Genomic DNA, 27,017 nt, shown 5'->3' with positions numbered 1-27,017 from the left:
GGAGAAAGTTGTAGTAAGTCAACCATCACTGCAGCCATCCACCAGTCGGGGCTTTATGGCAGGGTGGCCTGACGGAAGCCTCTCCTCAGTGCAAGACACATGAAAGCACACCTGAAGGACTCCAAGATGGTGATAAATAAGATTCTCTGGTCTGATGAGACCAAGATAGAACTTTTTGGCTTTAATTCTAAGCGGTTTGTGTGGAGAAAACCAGGCACTGCTCATCACCTGTCCAATACAGTCTCAACAGTGAAGCATGGTGGTGGCAGCATCATGCTGTGGGGGTGTTTTTCAGCTGCAGGGACAGGACGACTGTTTGCAATCGAGGGAAAGATGAATGCGGCCAAGTACAGGGATATCCTGGACGAAAACCTTCTCCAGAGTGCTCTGGACTGGGCCGAAGGTTCACCTTCCAACAAGACAATGACCCTAAGCACACAGCTAAAATAACGAAGGAGTGGCTTCACAACAACTCCGTGACTGTTCTTAATGGCCCAGCCAGAGCCCTGACTTAAACCCAATTGAGCATCTCTGGAGAGACCTGACAATGGCTGTCCACCAACGTTTACCATCCAACCTGACAGAACTGGAGAGGATCTGCAAGGAGGAATGGCAGAGGATACCCAAATCCAGGTGTGAAAAACTTGTTGCATCTTTCCCAAAAAGACTCATGGCTGTATTAGATCAAAAGGGTGCTTCTACTAAATACTGAGCAAAGGGTCTGAATACTTAGGACCATGTGATATTTCAGATTTTCTTTTTTAATAAATGTGCAAAAATGTCAACAATTCTGTGTTTTTCTGTCAATATGGGGTGCTGTGTGTACAATAATGAGGGGGAAAAATGAACTTAAATGATTTTAGCAAATGGCTGCAATATAACAAAAAGTGAAAAATTTAAGGGGGTCTGAATACTTTCCGTACCCACTGTATATTATCCCATCGTAAGTGAATTGATAATATAATGATCAGTGTAAAATATGCCTACGTAAAGTGTGATGCAATACAACAAAATAGAGGAATGTGCACAATTGCTATTAGTCAGCCTATTATTTCGTTTGTGTCTCCGCATGAATATTAGTGGGTTGGAGGAGAATAGATTGTGAGCATTGTCATTTTGGTATTTTATCACCCGGTTTCACAGACGAGACTTAAGCCTAGTCTCAGACTAAAATGCATGTTTGAGCTGTTTTAACTGAAAGTAACTTTCACTGACATATCTAAGGCACGTTTATAAAAGCTACTTACATGCCCTAATTGAACTAAGGCCTAATCCTGGCTTAATCTAAGCCCTGTCTGTGAATCCACCAGGCCTATCTTATTAAAAGAGAAAGTAAAATATGGTAACATATTGTGAATGGGATCTTAGAAAGCAGCTGTTTTTCCGTGCCCAATCTGTGAGTGATCATCCAACATGGTAAGGTAATGCCTTCACAAGTGTGTCATGGAAAAATGAACAGTGCTTAGATGAAGCAGCACTTAATTAAATCACCTCCTGAGGGTGTAATTGGACTGAAAGAGAGAGAAAGAGAGAGAGATATAGTAAAACACTGAGGAAACATTCTCACCACAGGAGCCTATCACTCTACTAATACATCTCTGAGGATCAATTTGGAGCAGTCATCAAGGTCTCGCGCAGCTAATTAAACATAGACCTGAACAGGCCGCGAGCGCAGTGATCACCATTAATCTTAAAGTGCAGTCTGCCAACCAGATGGAGAAATTTAGTGCAGTAGCCAAACTTTGCTTCCAAAACGCTGGGATATAAGAGCACAATGTTGACCGAAAAAATATTTGATCAAAGAGGGGCTGCGTTAAAAAAGCAGCATGTATTGAGACTTCAAATGAGACACAGAAATGTTGTGCAATCACTTAAGAGTCTCCAGAGAAGACACTGGACTGCCAATATCTACAATGAATACAACACATGATGCCAGATTAATGATAACATCCTGAAACTGCCTCCCACAGAAACATTTTGACAGGAAAAGCAACATTTATGAATAATTATATTGGCAAAGAGCAAGTTTTCTTAACACTATCGCTCCCCTCCGGGTTCTGTGTGTATGTTTCTCTTTCCCTCAGTGGTCAAGCTCTGGTGTCGACAGCTTCTGATTGGAGATAACTGCAGGACATACTTGGATGAGGCGGACAATGGAGGACTAATTGGATCTCAAAAATGAGTCCAACCCAGTGAAAGTATGTCTCACTCTCGGCCTCCGCCCAGTAGGCTATGTAGGCCTGTGGATCGCACCTTCCAAACTGGCATAGGATAATGTACCAAAATGCCTGACTTCAACAACAATCTATGACTTAGGCTATATTCTTCATCTCTATTCTTCATCACCCTACACTGCTTCTATCCTCCTTGATCTTCAACTTCTTCATCTCTTATTTTCCGGACTGGACCTTATTTTCTGATGCACTGCTGTCACTATCATCAATACTTTCTGGAAAGGTACAGCTTTCCCTCTCTGTCTTCTATAAAACTTACTCATGTCAACCTAACACAGGTAAAAAGGCTATTATACTGCCTGCCAGTAATGAACAATAGTGCCAGCTAAACAGAAAATATGTATCCAATAAAAAAGGACATTGACATTTTTGAAACAACACAGATATTTTTGTATTTTATTTTTTGGTCTTTGAGTTATTACATTTTACAAAAAGTGCATAAAAAATTATTAAAAACTTTAGAAAACACATTTGGATGTACAATTATATACATTGCCTTGACAGCATTGACAGCATGTGACCTAATATGTTCCAATGTCTCCTTCGTTTCGTTGTTGCCAAAAATGTCAAGCACATGGCACGGCTGAAGGGGATGTCATATGATAATACTAAAATGTATCTTTTTTTTTTTTTTTTTTTGGTTAAATATTATAAATCTATTTTAAATACGATTTTCCCCCTGTCATTTATAAATGAGTTTTCTTTTTTCTTTTACCAAAGTTTATAACAGAAGATGATACTGAGATTAAAATGTTTCTACATTGTCATATGACGCTGCCCTGGCTAGAACAACCTCTCCATTTACTGTTGTTGGATGCAAATTTGCTCAAAAAGTACCCAAATTAAATCATTTTCTTTGTGACTTCAACTACTTAATTAAGACACTTAAAAGAATTAACAACAAAAAAAAGTGTCAAACATTTGAAACTGTATGATATTTTGTTGAGTGAAATGTAATTTGATTTAATACCTCTTTTTTTCTTTCTCCATTGTGTTAATACTTAAAATGTATTTACTGTCTTCCTCCTTTTTCCTTTTTTTGTCATCCACTGTCATTTCATTGTTGTAATTGTAAAATTTTTCCTTATTTGTTATTTGATTGTTCATCAGCAAAAAAAAACAAAAAAAAAAAACAATATTTTTTTTTACTGTTGTTGGATGCATTCTGCCCTCTAGTGGACAACTGAAGCATCGTCTGTCTGTCTATCTATCTATCTATCACTCAAGAGCCTAATACTCTACAAATACAGTGCGTACGGAAAGTATTCAGACCTCCTTAAATTTTTCACTCTTTGTTATATTGCAGCCATTTGCTAAAATCATTTAAGTTCATTTTTTCCCTCATTATTGTACACACAGCACCCCATATTGACAGAAAAACACAGAATTGTTGACATTTTTGCACATTTATTAAAAAAGAAAAACTGAAATATCACATGGTCCTAAGTATTCAGACCCTTTGCTCAGTATTTAGTAGAAGCACCCTTTTGATCTAATACAGCCATGAGTCTTTTTGGGAAAGATGCAACAAGTTTTTCACACCTGGATTTGGGTATCCTCTGCCATTCCTCCTTGCAGATCCTCTCCAGTTCTGTCAGGTTGGATGGTAAACGTTGGTGGACAGCCATTTTCAGGTCTCTCCAGAGATGCTCAATTGGGTTTAAGTCAGGGCTCTGGCTGGGCCATTAAGAACAGTCACGGAGTTGTTGTGAAGCCACTCCTTCGTTATTTTAGCTGTGTGCTTAGGGTCATTGTCTTGTTGGAAGGTGAACCTTCGGCCCAGTCTGAGGTCCAGAGCACTCTGGAGAAGGTTTTCGTCCAGGATATTCCTGTACTTGGCCGCATTCATCTTTCCCTCGATTGCAACCAGTCGTCCTGTCCCTGCAGCTGAAAAACACCCCCACAGCATGATGCTGCCACCACCATGCTTCACTGTTGAGACTGTATTGGACAGGTGATGAGCAGTGCCTGGTTTTCTCCACACAAACCTCTTAGAATTAAGGCCAAAAAGTTCTATCTTGGTCTCATCAGACCAGAGAATCTTATTTATCACCATCTTGGAGTCCTTCAGGTGTGCTTTCATGTCTTGCACTGAGGAGAGGCTTCCGTCGGGCCACTCTGCCATAAAGCCCCGACTGGTGGATGGCTGCAGTGATGGTTGACTTACTACAACTTTCTCCCATCTCCCGACTGCATCTCTGGAGCTCAGCCACAGTGATCTTTGGGTTCTTCTTTACCTCTCTCACCAAGGCTCTTCTCCCCGATAGCTCAGTTTGGCCGGACGGCCAGCTCTAGGAAGGGTTCTGGTCGTCCCAAACGTCTTCCATTTAAGGATTATGGAGGCCACTGTGCTCTTAGGAACCTTAAGTGCAGCAGAATTTTTTTTGTAACCTTGGCCAGATCTGTGCCTTGCCACAATTCTGTCTCTGAGCTCTTCAGGCAGTTCCTTTGACCTCATGATTCTCATTTGCTCTGACATGCACTGTGAGCTGTAATGTCTTATATAGACAGGTGTGTGGCTTTCATAATCAAGTCCAATCAGTATAATCAAACACAGCTGGACTCAAATGAAGGTGTAGAACCATCTCAAGGATGATCAGAAGAAATGGACAGCACCTGAGTTAAATATATGAGTGTCACAGCAAAGGGTCTGAATACTTAGGACCATGTGATATTTCAGTTTTTCTTTTTTAATAAATATGCAAAAATGTCAACAATTCTGTGTTTTTCTGTCAATATGGGGTGCTGTGTGTATAATAATTAGGAAAAAAATGAACTTAAATGATTTTAGCAAATGGCTGCAATATAACAAAGAGTGAAAAAATTAAGGGGGTCTGAATACTATCCGTACCCACTGTACATCTCTGAGGATCAATTTGGAGCAGTCATCAAGGTCTCGCGCAGCTAATTAAACATAGACCTGAACAGGCCGCGAGCGCAGTGATCACCATTAATCTTAAAGTGCAGTCTGCCAACCAGATGGAGACATTTTGTGCAGTAGCCAAACTTTGCTTCCAAAACGCTGGGATATAAGAGCACAATGTTGACCGAAAAAAAAATGTATCAAAGAGGGGCTGCGTTAAAAAAGCAGCATGTATTGAGACTTCAAATGAGACACAGAAATGTTGTGCAATCACTTAAGAGTCTCCAGAGAAGACATTGGACTGCCAATATCTACAATGAATACAACACATGATGCCAGATTAATGATAACATCCTGAAACTGCCTCCCACAGAAACATTTTGACAGGAAAAGCAACATTTATGAATAATTATATTGGCAAAGAGCAAGTTTTCTTAACACTGTGTATCGCTGCCCTCTGGGTTCTGTGTGTATGTTTCTCTTTCCCTCAGTGGTCAAGCTCTGGTGTCGACAGCTTCTGATTGGAGATAACTGCAGGACATACTTGGAGGAGGCGGACAATGGAGGACTAATTGGATCTCTAAAATGAGACCGATTTCCTGAGCTGGAGTCCAACCCAGTGAAAGTATGTCTCACTCTCGGCCTCCGCCCAGTAGGCTATGTAGTAGGCCTGTGGATCGCACCTTCCAAACTGGCATTGGATAATGTACCAAAATGCCTGACTTCAACAACAATCTATGACTTAGGCTATATTCTTCATCTCTATTCTTCATCACCCTCACTGCTTCTATCCTCCTTGATCTTAAACTTCTTCATCTCTTATTTTCTGGACTGGACCTTATTTTCTGATGCACTGCTGTCACTATCATCAATACTTTCTGAAAAGGGTACAGCTTTCCCTCTCTGTCTTCTATACAACTTACTAACGTCAACCTAACACAGGAAAAAAGGCTATTATACTGCCTGCCAGTAATGAACAATAGTGCCAGCTAAACAGAAAATATGTATCCTATAAAAAGGGACATTGACCATTTTTGAAACAACATACAGATATATTTTTTGGTCTTTGAGTTAAAAATGCATTAAAAATGATTAAAAACATTTGGATGTACAATTATATACATTGCCTTGACAGCATTGACAGAATGTGACTTAATATGTTCCGATGTGTCCTTCATTTCGTTGTTGCCAAAAATGTCAAGCACATGGCACGGCTGAAGGGGATGTCATATGATAATACTAAAATGTATCTTTTTTTTGGTTAAATATTATAAATCTATATGTGATTTTACCTGCGTCATTTATAAATGAGTTTTCTTTTTTCTTTTACCAAAGTTTATAACAGAAGATGATACTGAGATTAAAATGTTTCTACATTGTCATACGACGCTGCCCTGGCTAGAACAACCTCTCCATTTACTGTTGTTGGATGCATTCTGCCCTCTAGTGGACAACTGAAGCATCGTCTGTCCGTCTATCTATCTATCTATCTATCTATCTATCTATCTATCTATCTATCTATCTATCTATCTATCTATCTATCTATCTATCTATCTATCTATCTATCTATCTATCTATCTATCTATCTATCTATCTATCTATCTATCTATCTAGTTACAAGATAGATCTATCTATCTATTCAGTTACTTATCATTTTTATCTATCTATCTATCTATCTATCTATCTATCTATCTATCTATCTATCTATCTATCTATGAATTGAAACTGGTAATTATGTCGCAGGAAAAACCCTTTCTAAATAAATAAAATATATAGGCCTACAATAAGATAAGTATGTGCACTACAAATGTATATTCTATAAAAGATAGTATATAGTATGCTACATTTATAGTGGGAATTTATTGTCACCTATACTGCAAACTTGAGCTCTTAACCTTCGCTCTTTCCATCAGACCCAGTGACTGTTCACTTCTGTTATTTTCTATGAAAACACTCCATCAGCAGGTTCATGCCCTCTGTACATCTGATTGTGGACAGTACAGTTAATTTTTTAACAGAACTCACGTTGTTTCCCTCCTACATATTGTATGGCCACACAACTCACACAAGCTGTATGTGTAGAGACAAAGTGTAGGCTACTACAGGGTAACTGAATGATCTTGAAAGAGTTTGTGAAATAGCCTGCTAAAGACGACATGATGTACAAAAACAAATAGTCAACTAATCGATTGTGTCTCGTTCGTTTTAAGACAGTTCAGTAGAAATATCAATTTGGTCATATTTGAAGAGTTCTGAATACATTTTAGGACCGATTTGGGGAACGTGATTTCACCAAGTATGTCATCATGTTCCTGGATCAACATCTTTGTTGATCCTTGAACAACATTCCAATCGACCAATCGAATTTTAGGGACAAGTTTAGAGTTTATGTCAAGTTTAGATTCACAGTAAGGCTTAGGTGCTTCGACATCAGTGTAATTCACCTATCATTTCCCTCTGATTTTAGGGGTAAGTTATGGGTGGGGTTAGGTTTAGGGATAGGGATAGGACAAATTTTTCGGACATAAATGTCGTTCCAGGATCATCAGAATACTAAATATGCATGACAAATACTAAAATGCATGAAAATAGCTGTCAAACCCTATGTTTTTAAGATACTATGTCCAACACATTTAAAGGACTGTATATGTCATTTCTTTTTCTAGCAGGATTAACATCTATATGCTTTTGAAAATGAAATGTCCCCAACACTTGGGCCAAAGTGTGTCTGACTCTGAATCATATCTGAATATAACAAAAATGGGAAATAAAAATTTGAAATATATAAACTCATGACTTTTAAGTAAAAAAGTGAACTAATCAAGAAATACAGATTTGCTTTTACCTAGTAACAGAAGGGTTTGCTGAATTATACACATTAAGAACCATGATGTTATGATCATCATAGAAAAATGATATAATGAACCATGTCACCTTGCTCGCCATGCTCCTATTCTATAAAAACTGTTGTACTCTTTTTGCAGTTGGGATTCTCTCTGAAATTGGTTTGAGATCCTCCCGGCCGTGATTAAATCATATTTGAAGGTATTGTCTGGAGTCTGTCAAGGTTAATGCTGCATAGTAGGTTAGTGGAACACTAGAGATCTTATTCCCAAGTGAGGCTCTTAGGCGGTGTTCTGATGCGGCCAGGTAGCTCAAATTCTTATAATTCTAGGTATATTTTGTGGTCAGAGTAAAGCTATAATTCTTATAATTCTAGGCATCGTTTGTGGTCAGAGTGCGAGTCACCCAAGGATAGTATTGCAGGTGTTGGGGACAACTGGTTTAACTTGAGTCAGGTGCGTAGAGGAATTTCTACCACACTATGGGGACAAACAGGCAGGGAAACCGAGAGAACAGAACTAATGAACAGACTAGAAGCAAAAAACTAAATAAACAGTTGGAAAACTGATACAGAAATACAAACATGAATGAAAACAAACTCAAAACATTAAATTAGCACATTGGTAAAAAAAAAAAAATTAAAAGATGAAAAAAGTCATCTTTGTCCATTTCCACTGATTTGGAGCAGTTCATTTGTTTATTCAGTCAAGATGGTCCCCAGTTCAGAACATTAGATCAATGTGACAGCGGTCACATATATTTACCATCAGAAGCTGGTGAACTGGGTTGGAGAAAATTCTGGAAAAAATCTAGTGTTTATTTTACAAGTAGTGATGAAAATATGCTTATTGATCTGGTGCACAGTATCTTTACTTAAAACTTCAGCATAAAATTTGCATCTACAGTCCAAATTACATTTTGAAGAAACCTTCCTGCAAAGCTACAGTACTGTGAAAAGTACTGGCACTTGTGTTAAAATGCTGTAAAGTGAGAATGCTTTCAAAAATAAAATCACAAATTGACTTTATTTATGATTTAACTTCTATTAACTTAATTCAAATCAATATATGGTGTAACGACCCTTTGCGTTTAAAACGGCTTTTGTCCAGGTACACATGCTGTTTTTTCAGGTAGCTTTGCAGGAAGGTTTCTTCAAGCATCTCGGAGACGTTCCCGCAGTTCTTCTGTTTCTTCATGTAATCACAGACGGACTCGATGATGGTGAGATCAGATCAGGGGGGGGTATTAACATGCCTAAGACTTTTGCACAGTACTGTTTAATATTGTGTGTGTGTGTGTGTGTGTGCGTGCGTGCGTGCGTGTGTGTGTGTGTGTGTGTGTGTGTGAAATCAATGAGCTGCATTCAAAAATATCCTTTTATTGGTACAAAAGACATTTTTTACATACATGTTTCAAATATAAATAGTATGTACAAGATATCTTGATTTGTTTGTATATACACAATTACTTCATCATTAAACTTCCTTTATCTAGCCTATAACATATGGAGAGAAGTTTCTAGTTTTTCGATATCTAGTAAATTACGTAAATGGAGCAAAAAGCACAGACTTTAGCTGATCAATACAGAGTACTTGGCATTATTCCAGGAGTTCTTGGACATTATTTCATTTCATCAGCCTGGACAAACAAGTCTGATCTTTCTAATCTGAATCCTCACCGCTGCATGAATTGTAGGAGCTGTCGTAACACTCGGCCATGTAGGGGAACTTATGGATGTTTGGGTTCAGTTTGGGCACCCAGGCACGAGGTACCAGGAATGATGCCAGGTTGAACAAATCCACAAACACTTTGTAACGGTCACTGAAAGATGAGAGAACGAGGCATTCATTGATTTATGGCAAACTTTCATCTTTTTAAGCACTTTTCTGAGGTTAAAGTGTTACTGTTTATCACTGTGTGAAACTCCCATAAATGCATTAAAATGCCAATAAAAGCCTTTTATCATCTTCAAACACGTGTAAAAATATGGAAGCTTGTTTCTGCCACAGAATATAACAATTTAAAAGATAATTGCGACTTTTTATCTTTTAAAAAGAGAACTTTTTTTCTCACAATTGCGAGATGTAATCTCTTTTTGACCTTTTTTTCTCGCAATTTACATCTTTTCTCAGAATTTTGAGATATAAACTCGCAATTACGAGTTATAAATTGTATAAATTTATAAATCCTGAGACTTTTTTTCTCAGAATTACGAGTTTACAACATGCAATTGCGACTTTATATCACACAATTCGGACTTTTTTTTCACAGTATTGCGTGATATAAACGCATTTGCAAGAGAGAAAAAATCTGAATTGTGTGATAAAAAGTTGCAATTACCTTTTTTTTATTTTTTATTCTGTTGCGGAAACAAGCTTCCATGGAGCGGTTCTCAAACATTTTGGGTCACACTCCCCTTCAAACCTTTAAAAAAATTGGCACCGCCCACAGCCCACCTCCCACACCCCACACACACTTCTGACTACCAAATAATCTCACTAAAAATGATAAAAACAGAAAGATTTTTTTAAAACGTGCAGTGTAAAACACCTGCAAAAGTTTTACTTTGTAATGTCGTTGAATCATTGAAAAATAAAGCAGTAAGAGAGAATAATACATCAGTACATAACTTTTAACTTAAATAAACAACAACATTTTAATATTTCAGTAATGCATTGGATGAACTATGCCATTGGCTGCAGTGAGCTCTTTCTCAGCTTCTTATATGGGACACGGCAGCGGAGCGGCTTGTGATGCCGTCCGCTGAAGAGGTGCTTTTCTATGGCGAGGAACTTCTATGTTGGGCTTGTTCAGACGATGACAAGCCGACGGTCTGAAGAAGAACGATTCAGTGGGATTGGCGTTCAGTACACCGCTTTATATAGACAGAGTGCCAACCGCTATTCACGCACTTGAATGCCGTTGCAAAGGCTGTTTTCTGTATATACATAATCAGTAGGCCTACAACATTAACGTACAACATTGTATGTGCTGGTATTAAATAACAACATTATTTGATTATGCTGTTTAGACATTTGTTTGAGATGCACCCCATAAGAACCACTGTGTAAATGAGCTGTAATCATGCCACCATGAGTAAGATGATGACCAAAACACCACAGGAAGTTTAGTGTTTCAGGCTGGCACAGAAAAATTAAAATGAGACACACACCTGACAGTCGAGCGCAGGTAATGGTATCCTGAAGATCCACCTGTACCTGCCTTACTACCAATCATTCTGTGCACCATACAGACATGGTTATCTAGAGAAAAAGTTTTGGTGTTAAATGTGGGACATGGCTGTAGATTTCTGAATGAGAGCTCAGAATCAAAGGCTTACATCTCCACTTGGTCATAAGCGTATCGATCTCCATCAGCGCAGTCAGGAGCTGGAAGGGAACCTGGAAGCGAGGCTCTTCCCTGGAAGGGGAAAAATTAAGGTCTGTCTCCATTGTATAATGAATAAAAATAATATTTACATGAATTTAGCGGATATTGCATGAAATGCATACCTATAGAAATTGATCATTAGAGCTCCTTGAAGGGCCTTGTAAGAAAGTCGACGTTCACCTTTTGGAAAAAGATTAAAATCACAGCACTGTTAATTCATTTTTTGTCATTAACTGCCAAGGTAATATAACAAAGTATAGCGTTATAAATGTGTAGGCCTATCACTGTAGCGGATGGACCAAACAGACACACAATTATTCATTATATTTACTGAATAATCCAGCAAACACAAAACAAGGTGCTAAGGTGCCAGCGAGATAACAAGGTCACATGAGACACAGCCATCTTCTAACCGTATACATACTGGGAACTATATTCTCAGAAGGCGAAGCACTGCTACTTGGGCGGAGTGATTTGCACCTGAGAAGCCCCGTGGTGAGGAGCAGTTGGAGTAAATCACTCCGCAGAAGTAGCAGTGCTTCGCCTTCTGAGAATATAGTTCCCAGTATGTATACGGTTAGAAGATGGCTATGTCTCATGTGACCTTGTTATTCGTACACGCTGTGACTATACAAATCACAACATGTTGGCGTTATTTTGTCACTTATTGGGAGCAGTATGCTAGCTGGAGCCATTTACCTCCAGTCTTTGTGCTAAGCTAGGCTAGCGGTGTGTACGTCAGACAGAGTTACGGCACGCACAGAGATGAAAAGGGTATGTATGGACTTATCTAACTCTGTGGGATACGGTGAATAAGTTAAAGTCCTAAAAAGTTGGCGTGTTCCTTTAACACTTTACCCATATTTGTGTGATTGTGTGTATGTGTTTGTTTAGATCAGTTATGTGTTCGTGATTTAGTCAAATAAAACATTTGTGTATATTCATGTGGGTTTTGATTTTACACAAAATATATCCTTTCTGAGAATTGATAGACGATCAATACTGAGTAATCGCTGGACGAACAGATTAATTGAATTGTAAAATTAATTCGGCTACATCAAGTTAATTTAATTAACTGATCCAAATATTTATAATTAATTATAACAAGTTTATTATTCATATTTCCCCTTTGAGCTAATTTGCTACCTTACGTTTTGTTTTTTAAAAACTATGAAAAACTTTACTAGACTTGCGATGTTGATAACTGTGGAAACGTGTCATCACAGTCTGTAAAAAGAGTCCATAGTTTTAGTTAATAACCCTACTTATTAGTCTATACTACCTTAGCGGTTAGTGGCAAAGCATTGTGGGCCGGTCCTCACCTTTGCTTAAAAGATGCTCATGGCGTTTTGGGTCAAATAAGGCAGTGAAGACCTCAGACTGTTTGTTTCGATCCTCTAGAAGCTCCTGCTTTACCTCAGAATCTTCCAGTTTCTATCAGTGAAAGCAATGTTAACCTTAAGCTCAGTAACATGACTGGAAAAAAATAACTGTGATTAGAAATGAGAGCAGAACGAACTTCCAGTTTCTGCTTCTCCATCTTGAGACCCTCTTCGATGTTGGCTTGGAGTTCCCCCCAGAAATTAAACCCATCACTTTCAAGTCCAGGAGTCCTTTCCAGCCATTGCTACAAAACACATAATAGCATATAACTTTGACATAGCATTCTAATTACGGAAAAACAATAGTGGTAAAGTTTCTATTTCTTTTGAACCTGAAGATGAGAGGTTTTACCTCCACCAGCTGAAGGAGAGAGGGTTCCTGCTCTGAACTCAGCAGTATCTCACTCTCATGTTCGTGGAAGTTATCTCTGTAGTGTCGACGGTTGTATGGGACTCTTAAATGATCCGCCACACCAATCTTACCCTCCAGAAGACGGAACTGAAGACTCTGGAACCCCGATGCTGGGGACAGATACTCCCTACAACACGTACACAACATAGTCTGATTCATTCACAAATTACCTGCAGCAAGCTCACTCGTGGAATATGTTCTAGGGTGGATGTATCAGCAAGATTTTTAATTTCACAACTTCTTACACAAATTCTTTGTACAATTGAGGCCATGGTTGTTTGAGCGGAGAGAACCTGAGCTTTTATGAGTTATATTGACTGAGGCTGTTACCTAAAGTCAAAGAAGTCCAGGGCCGTCATGGTCTCCAGGACAGCAAACTGTTCCACCAGCAGTTTGAAGATCATGGTGACCCTGTGGATCCTGCTCACCACCTTCAGCATGTTTCTCTCATCCCGAACCTGTGGGCGGCGTCCACATGTCATAATTTTTCATTTTAGCACAAAAAATGCATCTAAATAAAGTCAAAATGCTTGAGGTAAAGTCAACTCTTCTCTTTAAAAGTTACACTTACTTTACTCAATATTCACTTTGTTAGTTTAACTCACATGGTTTTTAATGAATAGGTCCCGAACTGAATCGAGCTCCCACAATATCTGCTTAAACCACAACTCGTAAGCTAAAGGAGAAAGCAGGATAATACAGTGAAAATGGAACCTTAGAATGCGAAATATTTTTTAATGCTACATGAGAGCTACTGTAACAGAGCAGGTTTTCATACGTTATGAATACATATAAATAGATTACCTTGGTGGGTAATGATGAAGAGATGCTCATCATGGATTTTGTTGCCTTTCAGTTCACTCTGCAAAACTTGAGCGTTCAGCACCTTGTCAAGCTAACAGCAAACAGACTGACGTTATTACAACTTAATGCACATCAGCTTTTCTTGCTAAATCATTTGCCGCAAAAAAGACTGACATTTTAGATATGAATAATTCATATTTGGATCAGTACAGATGTCGATAAAGGTTGATGACTTTAAGTTAATTACCTGTAGGTATTCTCCATAGATGATTCCTCCTTTAGTGGCTTTGTTGGTGCCCTTTTGGGATTCATCCTCTTCCTCTGCTTTACTGGTAAACAATCTAATTTTGAGATAAAAAAAAAAAAGTTTTTAAAATTTTGGTTAAAAAAATTTAAACATTGCATTTTATGTTGATAACATTGTATTTCATTTGATTTTGATATAAAATAAAAACATTTAGTTCAAAAACAAATTCTAAAACAAAATAAAACCCACTGATGCTTTCTTTCAAAAAACGGACATCCACTCATGTTTTTCCTCAAAATGTCCAACAAGAATTGATCTTATCAGCGTTGACTAAAGGTTATCACAAGGTTCTGGATGTTTCATTGCAAAGTGAAGCATTTAAAGGTTTGAAGTGTCCAATCAAATGCTGGATTGTCAAACCCTGCCTATCCAAGCAGGATGCAAGGTAGGCATGTGAGTGTGTGTTTGTCTACAGTTTACAATGTGATTGTTTTGGATTTTTTTTCTTTTTTTAGACCAGAGTTACTAGTTAATTAAAAATAAACGTAAAATAAAATAAAATAAAACAACTTATTTTATTTCATTTAGTTTAACGATGTACTAAAATAACACTTAAAACAATACATTTACTATATAGACATTAAAAAAAAACTATAATAAAAATTACAAAACTAAACAACAAAAATTACTAAAACTTTAAAATGATAAATTATAAAAAGTTAAAACGAATTCAAAATATGAATAAAAACTATAATAGTATCTCAATGATACTAAAATTTAGACTTATATAATTTCTAATTGAATCATGTGACAATGCTTTTTTATTTAAATAAATACAATATTTTTTTCTATTTAAAAGAAATGGATAGTCCCGGTCCTTAATTATGATTTGCCAATCTTGTTATGATCCCCAAAAACCTCCCATGTAAGATTAGACTTGGAGGGTTTGATTATGGATAAAAAATAAATAATAATAAAAAAGTCAAAGCTGCCATAAGCCATAGGCCTACAGTATGTGCTTGTTGACCATTTAATTTGTTGTCCAGTCGGCAACATTTGACCATTTAATGGAGTCTTGAAAATGAGGATTATTTAAATGTTCTGCAATTTGATCATGTGCTTGTTTGTGTCATGGTCAAAGTGTCCTTGCATTTAGAATTTATTTTTTTATAGCTACTACACTAATGGTAGGCTACCATACGTGTATATGGACAGGTAAATATTTAAAAGTCAGTAGGCCTATGTCCCTACTCTCTTAAAATGTAACATTAACAGCCAATGGCATCTCTCGATGGTCAGGAGGCATGTCACGACAAGGTCATGTGAGTTTAATCTAAACGCAAAAAGCAAACACATTTTGAAAACCAGACAAGCCAACACGTCACAAGCACAATATCAAAATGAAGAACATTTAATTGCAACCCTCATTTTCAAAACTGTATTAAATGGTCAAATGTAATGACACCAAATTAAAACAAGTGCATTTGGTTTTTGTGTTCGGGTGTCCTTTTTGGCGTGTTTATTTATAATCCAGTCAATACATTTCATCGAAAGAATGCTTCAGGGATTGTAACAACTTTATATAAGAGCTGTTTTTTGCTTTCGCATGTTCTTGTGGAACCATGCATCCTCAAACAGTCATATTACATAATTTGGAGCCCGACCAAAAGGCATGACCTTAAAAAAAAAAAAAAAAAAAAAAAAATCGATATCTCAGAGACAGAGCTTAAGGTCAAAGGGTGTTGTAATTTGAATGGGGCTGAAGTTCGGTTAATGTAGCCTACAACATTCTGTGCAAACACAAGTAAAACACCACATGCTCCAAGAAACACAAGCATGTGTTTATGTGCCTAAAATAATGGAATTAAGGAAGTTTGGTTGAAAACAGTGGAAAACCATATAGCCTACTAGATGACCGTCAATGTCTCTTTACATATTAGATTTCGCTAATTCGTAACTAGTAGGCCTATATTTTTAACTTTTTACTTGCACTATCGCTTCAAATGTTTGGTGTATGATTTTCAGAAATGTATAGGCTACTTTTATTTAGCAAGGACACATTCAATTGATCAAATACATAAAAAAATTAAATAAAAAATAAATCTTTTTTTGAACCTACCATTCATCAAAGAATCCTGAAAAAACATTAAGCAGCAAAACAATTTTCATCAAGAAATCGCAAATCAGCATATTAAAATGATTTTTGAAGGATCATGTGACACCTAAGACTAGAGTAATGATGCTGAAAATTCAGCTTTGTATCACAGGAATAAATGACATTTTATTATATATTCAAATAGAAAATAAGCCAGCTAAACAATTGAAATAAGAAAGCTTCCCACACCCCATTTTACAGCCGACCTGCTCAATGAACGATAAGAATTTTCTCTTTTTGCCATTTATTGCAGATCAGTACGTAGGGGAGGAAAAATAACAAAGACAAACTCACACTATACATTAAAGCAAATAAAATAAAAATAAAAATTACATATTCAAATATAAAACGTGGCGGGAGAATATCTACTGAACGTCACCAAGAACACTGACCCACGTGACTTTTTCCATATGTATTTATTCAGCATTAATCATTACAAATACACACATTTCCCTGAGGAAATTAACCACTCCAGCCTTAACAGAACCAGTGGCTGAACTTTTGCTCATGTTTGATAACACCTTCGTTCTCACACAAAAATGAATATGACATACGGTACAAAATTAATTATGCAAAAGCAAAGAGTAACTGTATTTAATGACCTCCAGTAATCAAACACTATTTTTTCCTGTGCGTTTGTATCCTAGAGAACTGCAGATATGACAAAGATGACGTGAACATGGCCCCAGTTTTGAAAAACAAATTTTTTTTTCAGCACATATATGATTGCTATGGAACTTAAGGGATAGTTAATCCTAAAATAAAAGTTCCGTCATAATTTACTCAACCAAGTTGCTGGTCCCCATTAACTTCCATTTAATTTTTCCCGCCCATACTATGGAAGTCAATGGGGACCAGCAACTGTTTGGTTACCCACATTCTTCAAAACATCCTCTTTTGTGTTCAACAGAACATAGAAACATATAAGATAAAATAGTATATGACAGAATTTTTATTTTTGGATGAACTATCCCTTTCAGTGTTCATCTGCAGGTGTAAAAGTGAACAAAACCGACAAAAATGTGCATAAGGTGCAGGTTTGTTATTGTGATGATGTTCTCCAAGTCCTAGCAGCAACCTACTGCCTCCTAGAGGAAGAGAGAATGATTGCCACACCACACAGTTCAGATCAAGACAAACTAAACAATAAAAAAAAATTAAAAATACTTCAGAATTAACAATACCAATAATTAAAAAAAAAGAAAATAATTTAACATTCCCCAATCCCAAAAGCATTGCATTCACATTTGTTAAGGACATACATGTACAAAATAAAATAATAATAGGCATGTCTGTTTAACTATCCGGGCTCAGTAGATGCTTTGAGATGTTTTTAAAACTTATACATCATATAATTGATCGTGTCACCCAGGTCAATAACAGCAAGGTGATTTGTTGTTGCCTCGCTCAAGGAATGCCCAGCAAACACGCGTTTATGATATTAACAAACATACAAATACGACATTGGACACACGGTTGAAAAGAACACATTGCAAATATGGCAGATGATCAATACCATTTCAAACATCAAACAGTACCGAAGTATTGCAGAAACGGAGCAATAACAAGACAGACAGATTCAGCCCTTTTTCAGATTAAACTGAATTAAAAATGCCCCATATACAGCAAAACAAATCAACATGAACTTGAAAGCCAAACAATAAATAAACACAAACATGTAGGAAAATCCGTGATTAGATTGTTGGATAACTGTTCGAACTTCAATGTTTGCACATCTTGTTCCTTCGTATTCAAACAACATTTCATTCCAAGGTTCATGTAGAACATGTTTCTTTAATATGTTTACAAATTCTGTTACCTCACATAGTAATTCATTATTAAATTAAGTGCTGTCCAAAAGACATGCAATTGATATTTTCCATTTTTAATAGTACATATTACTATTAATCATTTCCCATTTGAGACTTTTTTGATAACATGAAAAGTTGCAAAAAAAAAAAAAAAGCATAAAAAGGCATGAAACTTACCTCAGTGAAATGACTGACCAAAACTCTTCAAAATACTCTATAAATGGTTTGGATTTTCAGATGAGCAACAATACAAACTGTCAGTGTAATGAAAAAACAACGGTGATCACCTGATATTGCTTAGTGGTTCTTTTCAGGAACGCCACATGTAAAATTATTATATGAAAAGCCTGTTTTTGTTTTGTTTTTTCTTCAAAAAACAAATAATACCAAAAGATGCAAATCTGCAAGTTGAGAATAGTTAAACTGCATTGTATAAATTATGCAAATACATCGCATCTGGAAGAGGGGGAGGGATCATCTGCAACAGATTTCGAACCTTCTAATGATCGTTTAGAATGAAAAATGTTGTTTTGTTTCCTAGATTAGCAGCAAAACCGTTAATAAGTCATGCACAAGTAATACTGTTAACTGGCCAATTGAGAATGATTTTATCAGCAACCTGCTTTGATTTGGATTGCAAAATTTCAACATACAATTGTCAGATACACAACTTAAAGGACTCCAGTTTAAAACTATCATTTGTACTTTTTCCTAATGTGCCCTATATTTCTCGATGCACGCCTAAGCCCCTTGCCTCTTTCCTGTTGATCCCCAATGCAATTCCCAGTAACGTTTCCTTGCAAAAACTGTGATGCCGGCTTTTTAGTTAAATCAGGACTTGACTTCAGTTTCAGGATGGATCGAATCAAAACCAACCGCAAATACTGCGCCAGGAAAAGTGAACAAAACGCAAACTTTTACAAATTTGGCCTTCCACAAGTGAATCCCACCTCGATTCTTCCATGGGAAGAGATATGAAAAGTAAAGATCAAGTATAATTATATATCTACTTCGATATATATATTTTTTTAAACGAGCTGGCTGAAAACGAAGCTGGATCTTGGATTCTGTGAGCCATTAGAGTTTGGTTTGTTCCGCATGCAGCGATGGTTTCCAAAGCGTTAGCATGCAGCCCCTGCCGCAGAGCCTGTAGAGATGATGCACTACAGACTACAGTAACAGGACGATGCTTGAAATCCAGTGAAGAGCCTCCTTGATATCTGTAGGAGAGCCACCAGGACCATGGTGTCTGACGGTGATCTAAAGAGCCACATTTGGTAATGAGTTCAATGACTTTGCGGTCTACATGATGTCTTAAGGGGATATCGGTGACGTGCTGACAAACCGCACGCCTGAGTGGGCGGGGCTTACACAGTTCCCAGCCCGTGAACCCCGCCCATTTAAAAAAAACATATTGTGCAGCAGAAACAAACAAAAAAAATCAAATGGGAGAACAGAACCTCGAAATATCTTCGAAGTGTTATTAAAAACTCTTTTGTTTTTGGTGTCTTTTTTCGTATCGGTTTGAACAAAATCGTTACAATTTACCAGAACTCCCTGGTGGTTTGGATGTGCAATACGGAGTGTGAGCGGGTGGAAATGCTAGGAAACCGCCTCGATCTGGTAGGAGCAGTCGTCCGGATGAGGGCCGGGTTTGGCTTCAGTAGTGCTCTTAGGTTTGGGAGGCCAGTCGGGATCCACGCTCAGCTCTTGGGCCAGGTGCATGTACCGAGCCTTGGGCACTTTTCTCCGTCGGCAGCACAGCCAGGAGAGGCATTTAGTTCCATACAGCTCTATTCCTTCCTATAGACACACATACACACACATCGGCCAGAGAGGAACACAGGAGAAGGTGAAGATAAGAAGTCGGTTTTTATCCTTTTCTTCAAAAGACAGAATTCAAACCTGTAACGGAATCGCTGTAAACTACAATAAAATGAAAAGAGATATTCATATTCATCTGCAGAAACAATGTCAGAGCCTTTGGTCTGTCTGTAGAGTATGTCATGCCTCTGAGCACATGCAAGGGTAATGAATTTTTATTCTTATCCAAAAATTCCAATGAAATATACATTTTTGCTTTAGCTAAGCTCAAATGGTATTAAAAAGAATGTTCCGGGTTCAAATCCATGGCATGCTGTCAGTTACCACAGAAAATAACTTTGACTTGTCATCAATGTAATGTGCTTTCAATGCAAAATACAAATAGTAAGTATATGGGGAAAGACACTGCATTGTGATAAAGGTTCAGTTTTAAAAGACTTACTCATTATAGAGTTAAAATGGAAGTAGTAAGACAAAACCACTCACTAACCTAATGCGTGTAAAGATATATAACATTTCTGAGCCCACTAATAGTATACAATATGTACACAGAGAAAAATCCACTCACAGGAATCATAAACTGCATTTCATCCATCTGTTGACATATTTTGGTGTAGAAGCATTAAAATAAGTGCTTTAACAAAAACATTTCATCTTCAAAACCCTTCTGAAGGGTTGCTTCATGGACTTACTGTAGACAATATTTGCTTGTTTTAACAATATAAGGGCTCAAAATTATTTATTTTTTTAAATCGAAGGCAGGCCACAGATACTGTCAATATAGCTCCTTTTAAACCCGGGACATTCCTTTAAAAGAATATTCCAGGTTATTTGCAATCTATTATTATATATTACTATAACTTATTGACAAGCTAAAAAAAAAAAAGAAAAAAGTCAACCTGGTTAATTTCCCAGTATCAGTGTTATTATTCTTAACTAAAACTATATAAAAAAACAACAACTATGTTTTCAGTAACTGAAATGAAGCTGGAAAAAAATAATAATGGGACATAACATGTCCCAATTTTATTAAGTTAAAAATGAGTAAAAAGTATGTAATACTAAAATACTAAATATAATACTAAAATAACACTACTCCATATCTGCATGAGTACACCAAACCAATTGGTAACTTGAAGTTCATCCAACAAAAATAGTCCCAATTTAAAAGGATGATGCATGTATAAATTATTTGTCTGTGATCGACAGCAGGCCACAGACTCGTTCTGAACCCAGAGCATTCATTTAAAGGAATATTCAGAGTTATTTACACTTTAAACAGGACCTATTATGCCCCTTTTTACAAGATGTAATGTAAGTCTCAGGTGTCCCCAGAATGAGTCTGAAGTTTCAGCTCAAAATACCTCACAGATCATTTATTACAACATGTTGTAAATACCAATTTTTGAGTGAAAGCAAAAACATGCTGTTTTCATGCATGTATCTTTGAGTGCAATTGAGCTGCCGCTCTCCACCCCCCCACATCTAGAATAGCGCTGTGCCTTTACAGCTCATGCCTCGAATACCCTGCCAAAAACTAACTAAGACAACTTAACTACACTACCGTTCTAAAGTTTGGGATTGTACGATTTAAAAAATGTTTTTACAACAAGTCTCTTATGCTCACCAAGACTGCATTTAAAAGAAAAAATACAGTAAAAACAGCAATATTGTGAAATAATATTACAATTTAAAATAACTGTTTTCTATTATAACATCTTAAAATGTAATGTATTGCTGCTGTGACAAGGCTGAATTTCTTCCATTACTCCAGTTTTCAATGTCACATGATCCTTCATTCTAATATGCTGATATGCTGCTCAATAAACATTTCTTATTATTATTACCAATGTTGAAAACAGCTGTTCTGCTCAATATTTGAGTGGAAACAATGATACAGTTTTTTTTCAGGATGCTTTGATGAATAGAATGTTCAAAAGAACAGTATTGTTTTTGAAATATATTTTTGTAACATTTAAAGCATCCTTGCTGAAAAGTATTAATTTATTTCATAACTAAAAAACATCTTACTCACCCCAAACTTTTGAACAGTAGTGTAGTCTAAAAAAGTAAACCTATTTTTTTTTCCATCAAGGACTAGTTAACATGGCACTGCAAACTATAAATTAGTTAAGCAAAACCAGAAGTAGAAAAACTGTCCCAACTTCAAAAATGCTTTCCACAGACATTAAGTTGCAAACAACCCAGAATATTCCTTTAACCAAAACAGATGCTTTATAAACACACAAAACACAATAGATCAGAACTTTAGTGCAAGTTTTGCAATTCATTATGTTAGACGTTAAATATTGATCTGTTTGGCACATACCTGCACCGTCATTCCAAACACGGTTTAAAAAGACGCATAGCTTACACACGTATGCAGTAATTGCCACTACAGAAGGAGCATTAGAGGAAAATGGGGGGAGGGGGAGGAGGGGTAATCGTAAGCCCCCGGAGCATGACAAAACAAGAGTCCCCACAGGGGGCACTAGAGAGCGTTCAGAAAAAATCATGTTGCTGCATGCAAGGCCAAACGTTAAAACAGGGTGTTGAGTGAGAGGGAAAGAGAGGGTGTTGAGGGAGAGGGAGAGGGAGAGAGAGAGAGGAGAAAGGAGAGAGGGAAAAGAGTGAGAGTGGGAAATAGGGCGGAGTGGACACCAGGAAGTGAAAAGGCAACGGTGAACAGAAGTGTCAGATTTTTCCCAACCTGTGGTGTCGGGCCTGCAGGGGAGACGCCATAGCTTCCCTGCTTGTCTCTGCTGAACACATGCTTCCATAAGATGACGTCAAGCACGACGGTCTAAAGAATATCGCAGTAGGGCGGAAAGAATGAAGAGAGCTACGGATCACATGGCTAGCAAAAGATTTATGGTCATCAATTGTTTCTGCTGTTTCCTTGTCAAGAGCAAAACTAAATACATTTCTTTTTGAAAGGGCAGTGTTTGTTTTTTTGGGATTGTGTGTTAGTAAAAGAGAAATAGAGGGATGCAAGAGAATTATTTTATTCTGCCCTAAAAATAATTAGTTTATTGGCAATGAACATCAAGCGAGATCAAAGGATTGGGTCCCAGTGATTGGCTGCTGGAGACTAATGTTCTATGATTGACAGGTGAGGGAGAATGTCTGAGAAGGAGCGTGACCTGTAGTCCGCACCAGGAAGACGGCGGGATCTAGAGGCGAAGCAAACAGCCGCTATATGCCACTACGATGATTGCTGGCATTTCTTAATAAGCGTGAGGAGTTTGCTCAAAGTTTGACAATAGTAATTTGACCTTTTCTTTCATTCAGAGGCAGGAGCTGCTGATGGAATCAGACACGCTGTACAATTCATGGCCTGGCTGGCTGTATAGCTCAACATATAACTTCTGTTTCCTTATCCTGTGAATCAGCCTCAGCAGAGCAGATGAAATTTACTTTTGTATAGGGATGGGAATCTCTCCAATTCATTAATGATTCTTTTAGTGCTTTTCAGGAAGCACCAAATTACTGATCCTAATACTGTTATAACATATTTATCATATATATAATGCCAAAAGAGCTTCTAACTCATTCATCTAAAATAGCTTGATCATGGAAGTATTTGGGACAATTTGCAATTAATTTGATTGTTAAGAATTTCAAGTAAGTAAATAAATTACAAAAAATATAATTGCCCTAATATATATATATATCTATACTGTATATATACACTGTATATATATATATATATATATAAGGGAAATTCTATTTTTTGTAATTTATTTACTTACTTGAAATTCTTAACAATCAAATTAATTGCAAATTGTCCCAAATACTTCCATGATCAAGCTATTTTAGATTAATGAGTTAGAAGCTCTTTTGGCTCAATATTCACTGAAAGAACTGATGTTTTTATAGAGTAATTTGTTCTGACTACAGAAAAAATTAAATACTGCCCTGCCCCCCAAAAAAGTCAGTTTGGATTTTAATAGGAAAATGCTTAAGAGTCTATGATTGGATCATTATTGCAGTGATTATTATGTTTCTAGCATGTTATACGTTTGGAAACAGTTCTTATAGATGGAGTGTGTAGCTTTTCATTTCTTTAAACAACCATGTAGGAAGAAACATCATGGCCATATTCCAGGATGATAATGTCAAGATTCATCAGGCTCAAATTGTGAAAGAATGGTTGGGAGGGAGCATGAAGAATCATTTTCACACATGAATTGGCACTTCTGAGTCCAGACCATAAATTCATTGAAACTCTTTACAGAGTGTTGGACTCTTACATTGTCAATACAAGATCTTGACCACAAATTGATGCAACTCTTGATGGAAATAAATGTTTTGATGTTATTTGAAGTAAAGTGAGACTGATGAATCTTGACATTGTAATCCTGGAATATGGCTATGATGTGTTTTCCTACATGGTTGTTCAAGAAATGAAAAGCTACACACTCCATTAATGAGGGTTAGAAGAACTGTTGCCAAACATATAACATGCAAGAAACATAATAATCACTGCAATAATAACCCAATCATGGACTCTTAAGCATTTGCCCATTTAAATCCAAACAGCAACTTTTTTTTCCTTTTGGCCGGGCAGTGTATATTTATATACAAGAACTTGTGTTTACATGTATATGTAGTACTTGAACTAAATAAAAAATTTTTCATGTTATATAAAAATGGAACCAGCTCTGAATAAGAACCAGCTCTTGATTCCCAACCCTATTTTTGTATTTTTCTGTAGCAGTGTATATGCCATCAAGTACAATAGAGGGTTTTAATTAGGTTACAGCAAGAGCAGTGTGTTATTGACCCTGGCTGAAGGGTCAACTCCATCTTCCCTAAATACTGTATATGAACTAGCAATAGAATTACATTGAAATGCAATTTCTTTTCATATGTAAATATCCACTACAAATAATGTGGGAGATGTAAGAGTCTGATGTTCCCACTTACCTCGATGAACACACTCACTATGGTGTTGCCCAGTACGATAATCACCATAGCCACACGCCAGCTCAAAGGAACACACACAAGCTGAGGAGAATGGAGACAATGTAGAGAACTTCTTAAAACAAGATCAGTAAAAATGTATTTTGAAAGAAATTAATACAGTACTTTTATTCAGGAAAGGTGCATTCAATTGATCCAATGTAACATTAAAGACATTTCTAATGTTGCAAAATGTTTCTATTTCAAATAAATGCATGGTTTTCACAAAAATATGAAGCAGCACAACTGTCTTCAACATTGATAATAATAAGAAATGTTTCCTGAGCAGCTAATCAGCATATTAGAATGATTTCTGAAGTATCATGTGACACTGAAGACTGGAGTAATGAATGACGTTTTAAAATATATTCAAATTATTAATAAATCATTTAATTGTGAAAGGTATTGAAATAATTGAATAATTATTCAAACAATAGGACATATATTATCTAAAGGAATTAATTAAGAAACAACCATACCTCCAAAAATTGATAGATTCCAGAGATTGGGACAAACATGATGAAAAACAGGAAAATGGTGAGAATTAAAGCAGAAAGAACAAACGGCCCTAAAAGAAACAAAACAGACAACCAGAAACACAGTCAATGAACAGTAACTGAGAACTAGATTTGCTTGCTCACATGTTCATTTTTTTATTTTAGACATTTAAGTCAACTGGCAATTTTCAAAATGTACTCAAACTTCTTTAAAATAATATATGCATAAAATTGGGAGAAAAAGAATGTAAAACATGCAATTATAAATGATATCAAAACATTTCTGCCTTGTGATATGTCTGTTACACTGCACTGTGAATGCATTAAGTTGAAAAAGGTTCATCCTTACAGTTCTTGTAGCTGGGCTGGCGAAAAGGTTTTCCTTTGGAGAAAACAACAGCAACAATGAGGTACTGAAACGAGGAGATGAAGAAGAGTGTGGTATTCACATCGTTCATGATTTTTTCTTCTTTGGGCTTGGAGGAGTTATCCATGTGATGAGGAGCAGAGCAGTTGTAGATACTGTAAATTACAGAACAAGCACCAAAAACAATGACCTTGAGCTGCAGTCAGACTAGAAGATTGTTTTTAATGCAACTATAAGGTTAGGGCAAAAAACATCAGTTGTTCTGCATTGGAGGCAGCGCAGAATACTCACTCTGGCTTGGAGTACCAGTCGAATTTTTGGATCAAGAGAAAGCTCATGATCTGGAAACCCAGGCAAATGAGAATCTGGGTCAGAACTGAGAAAAGGAGAGGAACTGAGACGAGACCGGAGGGAGGTCTTCGGGCGACGAGCTCCTTCCATGCGGAGTTCAAACTCACTAGGAGTGGGTGGGGAAAGCGAAAAAGAGAGAAATTACAGCAAAAAGAATCAATAATGTACTTACAATCAGTGGTGGACAGTAATTAAGTAGTTTTACTCAAGTACATTTTTCAAGAATCTGTACTTTATCAGTATTTTTTTTTTGTTAGGAAACTTCCACCACTTGATTCCAAAGCATAATATCATACTTTTTGCTCCACTACATTTCATAATAACATATCGTTTCTGGTTTATTTTGAAGAAATAGCCACTCGATTCATGGACGTGGCGATTTTTTCCAATGAACCCGTTCACAAATTTAACTGAAAGATTCATTCACGAATCGGACTGATTCAAACAGCTCACTGATTCAATAATCGGGACAAAATGAATTGGGAACTGGGATAATGTAATAGCTTGAATTCCATGAAAAGTAAGTTACTAAATGCCAGATTTTTATATTTATTATTGTAGATGAAAATCATATTTACGTCATGACTGTCAGCTGTAAATATAAGTAGTATTACAAAACATTTTAATAAAATGTTGGTTTATTTGCAGAACAATAAATCAAATGTCTGCACTAAACTTTCTCAGGTAACACTTTATTTTACAGTGTCTTTGTTACACGTTACAAGTAGCTACTATAGTGATTACTACAAATTGTACTTAATTACATGAACTAACCCTAAAAACAACCCTATAGTGAGTACATGACATGTTGTTAATTATTATTACTCAGTACTTAAAATTTAAATTACAGTGTAACACAGACACCTTAAAA

The 27,017-nt window shown here is 36.7% G+C and overlaps 2 protein-coding genes across 3 annotated transcripts in view; both read right to left on the bottom strand.

The window, feature by feature from the left end:
• Window positions 1-9,303: 9,303 nt before the first annotated feature.
• tdo2b (tryptophan 2,3-dioxygenase b) lies at window positions 9,304-14,547 on the bottom strand. The gene is made up of 12 exons (XM_082156052.1): window positions 14,426-14,547; window positions 14,177-14,270; window positions 13,930-14,020; window positions 13,731-13,801; window positions 13,456-13,583; window positions 13,066-13,252; window positions 12,851-12,958; window positions 12,654-12,765; window positions 11,454-11,511; window positions 11,282-11,361; window positions 11,114-11,204; window positions 9,304-9,762 (listed from the first exon to the last, which is right to left on the bottom strand). Exons 1-12 carry the CDS (start codon window positions 14,458-14,460, stop codon window positions 9,603-9,605), a joined length of 1,215 nt encoding a protein of 404 aa, XP_082012178.1. The 5' UTR covers window positions 14,461-14,547; the 3' UTR covers window positions 9,304-9,602.
• Window positions 14,548-16,728: 2,181 nt separating this feature from the next.
• Window positions 16,729-27,017, bottom strand: part of LOC309487683 (polyamine-transporting ATPase 13A3-like) — a 200,300-nt gene continuing 190,011 nt past the window's right edge. Inside the window, exons 28-33 of one of the 2 annotated variants that reach the window (XM_082155450.1) lie at window positions 26,087-26,252; window positions 25,778-25,950; window positions 25,411-25,499; window positions 24,896-24,976; window positions 22,677-22,769; window positions 16,729-19,945 (exon numbers count right to left, since the gene is read on the bottom strand). In XM_082155450.1, the coding sequence (XP_082011576.1) occupies window positions 19,745-19,945; window positions 22,677-22,769; window positions 24,896-24,976; window positions 25,411-25,499; window positions 25,778-25,950; window positions 26,087-26,252 (803 nt within the window). In that variant the 3' untranslated portion in view covers window positions 16,729-19,744. The remainder of the gene's footprint in view (window positions 19,946-22,676; window positions 22,770-24,895; window positions 24,977-25,410; window positions 25,500-25,777; window positions 25,951-26,086; window positions 26,253-27,017) is intronic. The other variant, XM_082155451.1, reaches the window with a different exon arrangement.

This window comes from Leuciscus leuciscus (assembly GCF_965113295.1).
Source record: "Leuciscus leuciscus genome assembly, chromosome: 23".
Taxonomy (NCBI): Eukaryota; Metazoa; Chordata; class Actinopteri; order Cypriniformes; family Leuciscidae; genus Leuciscus; species Leuciscus leuciscus.
This window is presented reverse-complemented; position numbering and strand designations above follow the sequence as displayed.

Bases quoted from the DNA above. Each gene is read 5' to 3' on its own strand.
- tdo2b (XM_082156052.1), bottom strand. From the start codon at position 14,460: ATGAGTGGATGTCCGTTTTTTGAAAGAAAGCATCA. The intron at 13,584-13,730 runs GTGAGTTAAACT...CGCCGCCCACAG, and splicing joins ACCTATTCATTAAAAACCAT to GTTCGGGATGAGAGAAACAT. The intron at 11,512-12,653 runs GTGAGGACCGGC...TTTTTCCAAAAG, and splicing joins TGAGCATCTTTTAAGCAAAG to GTGAACGTCGACTTTCTTAC.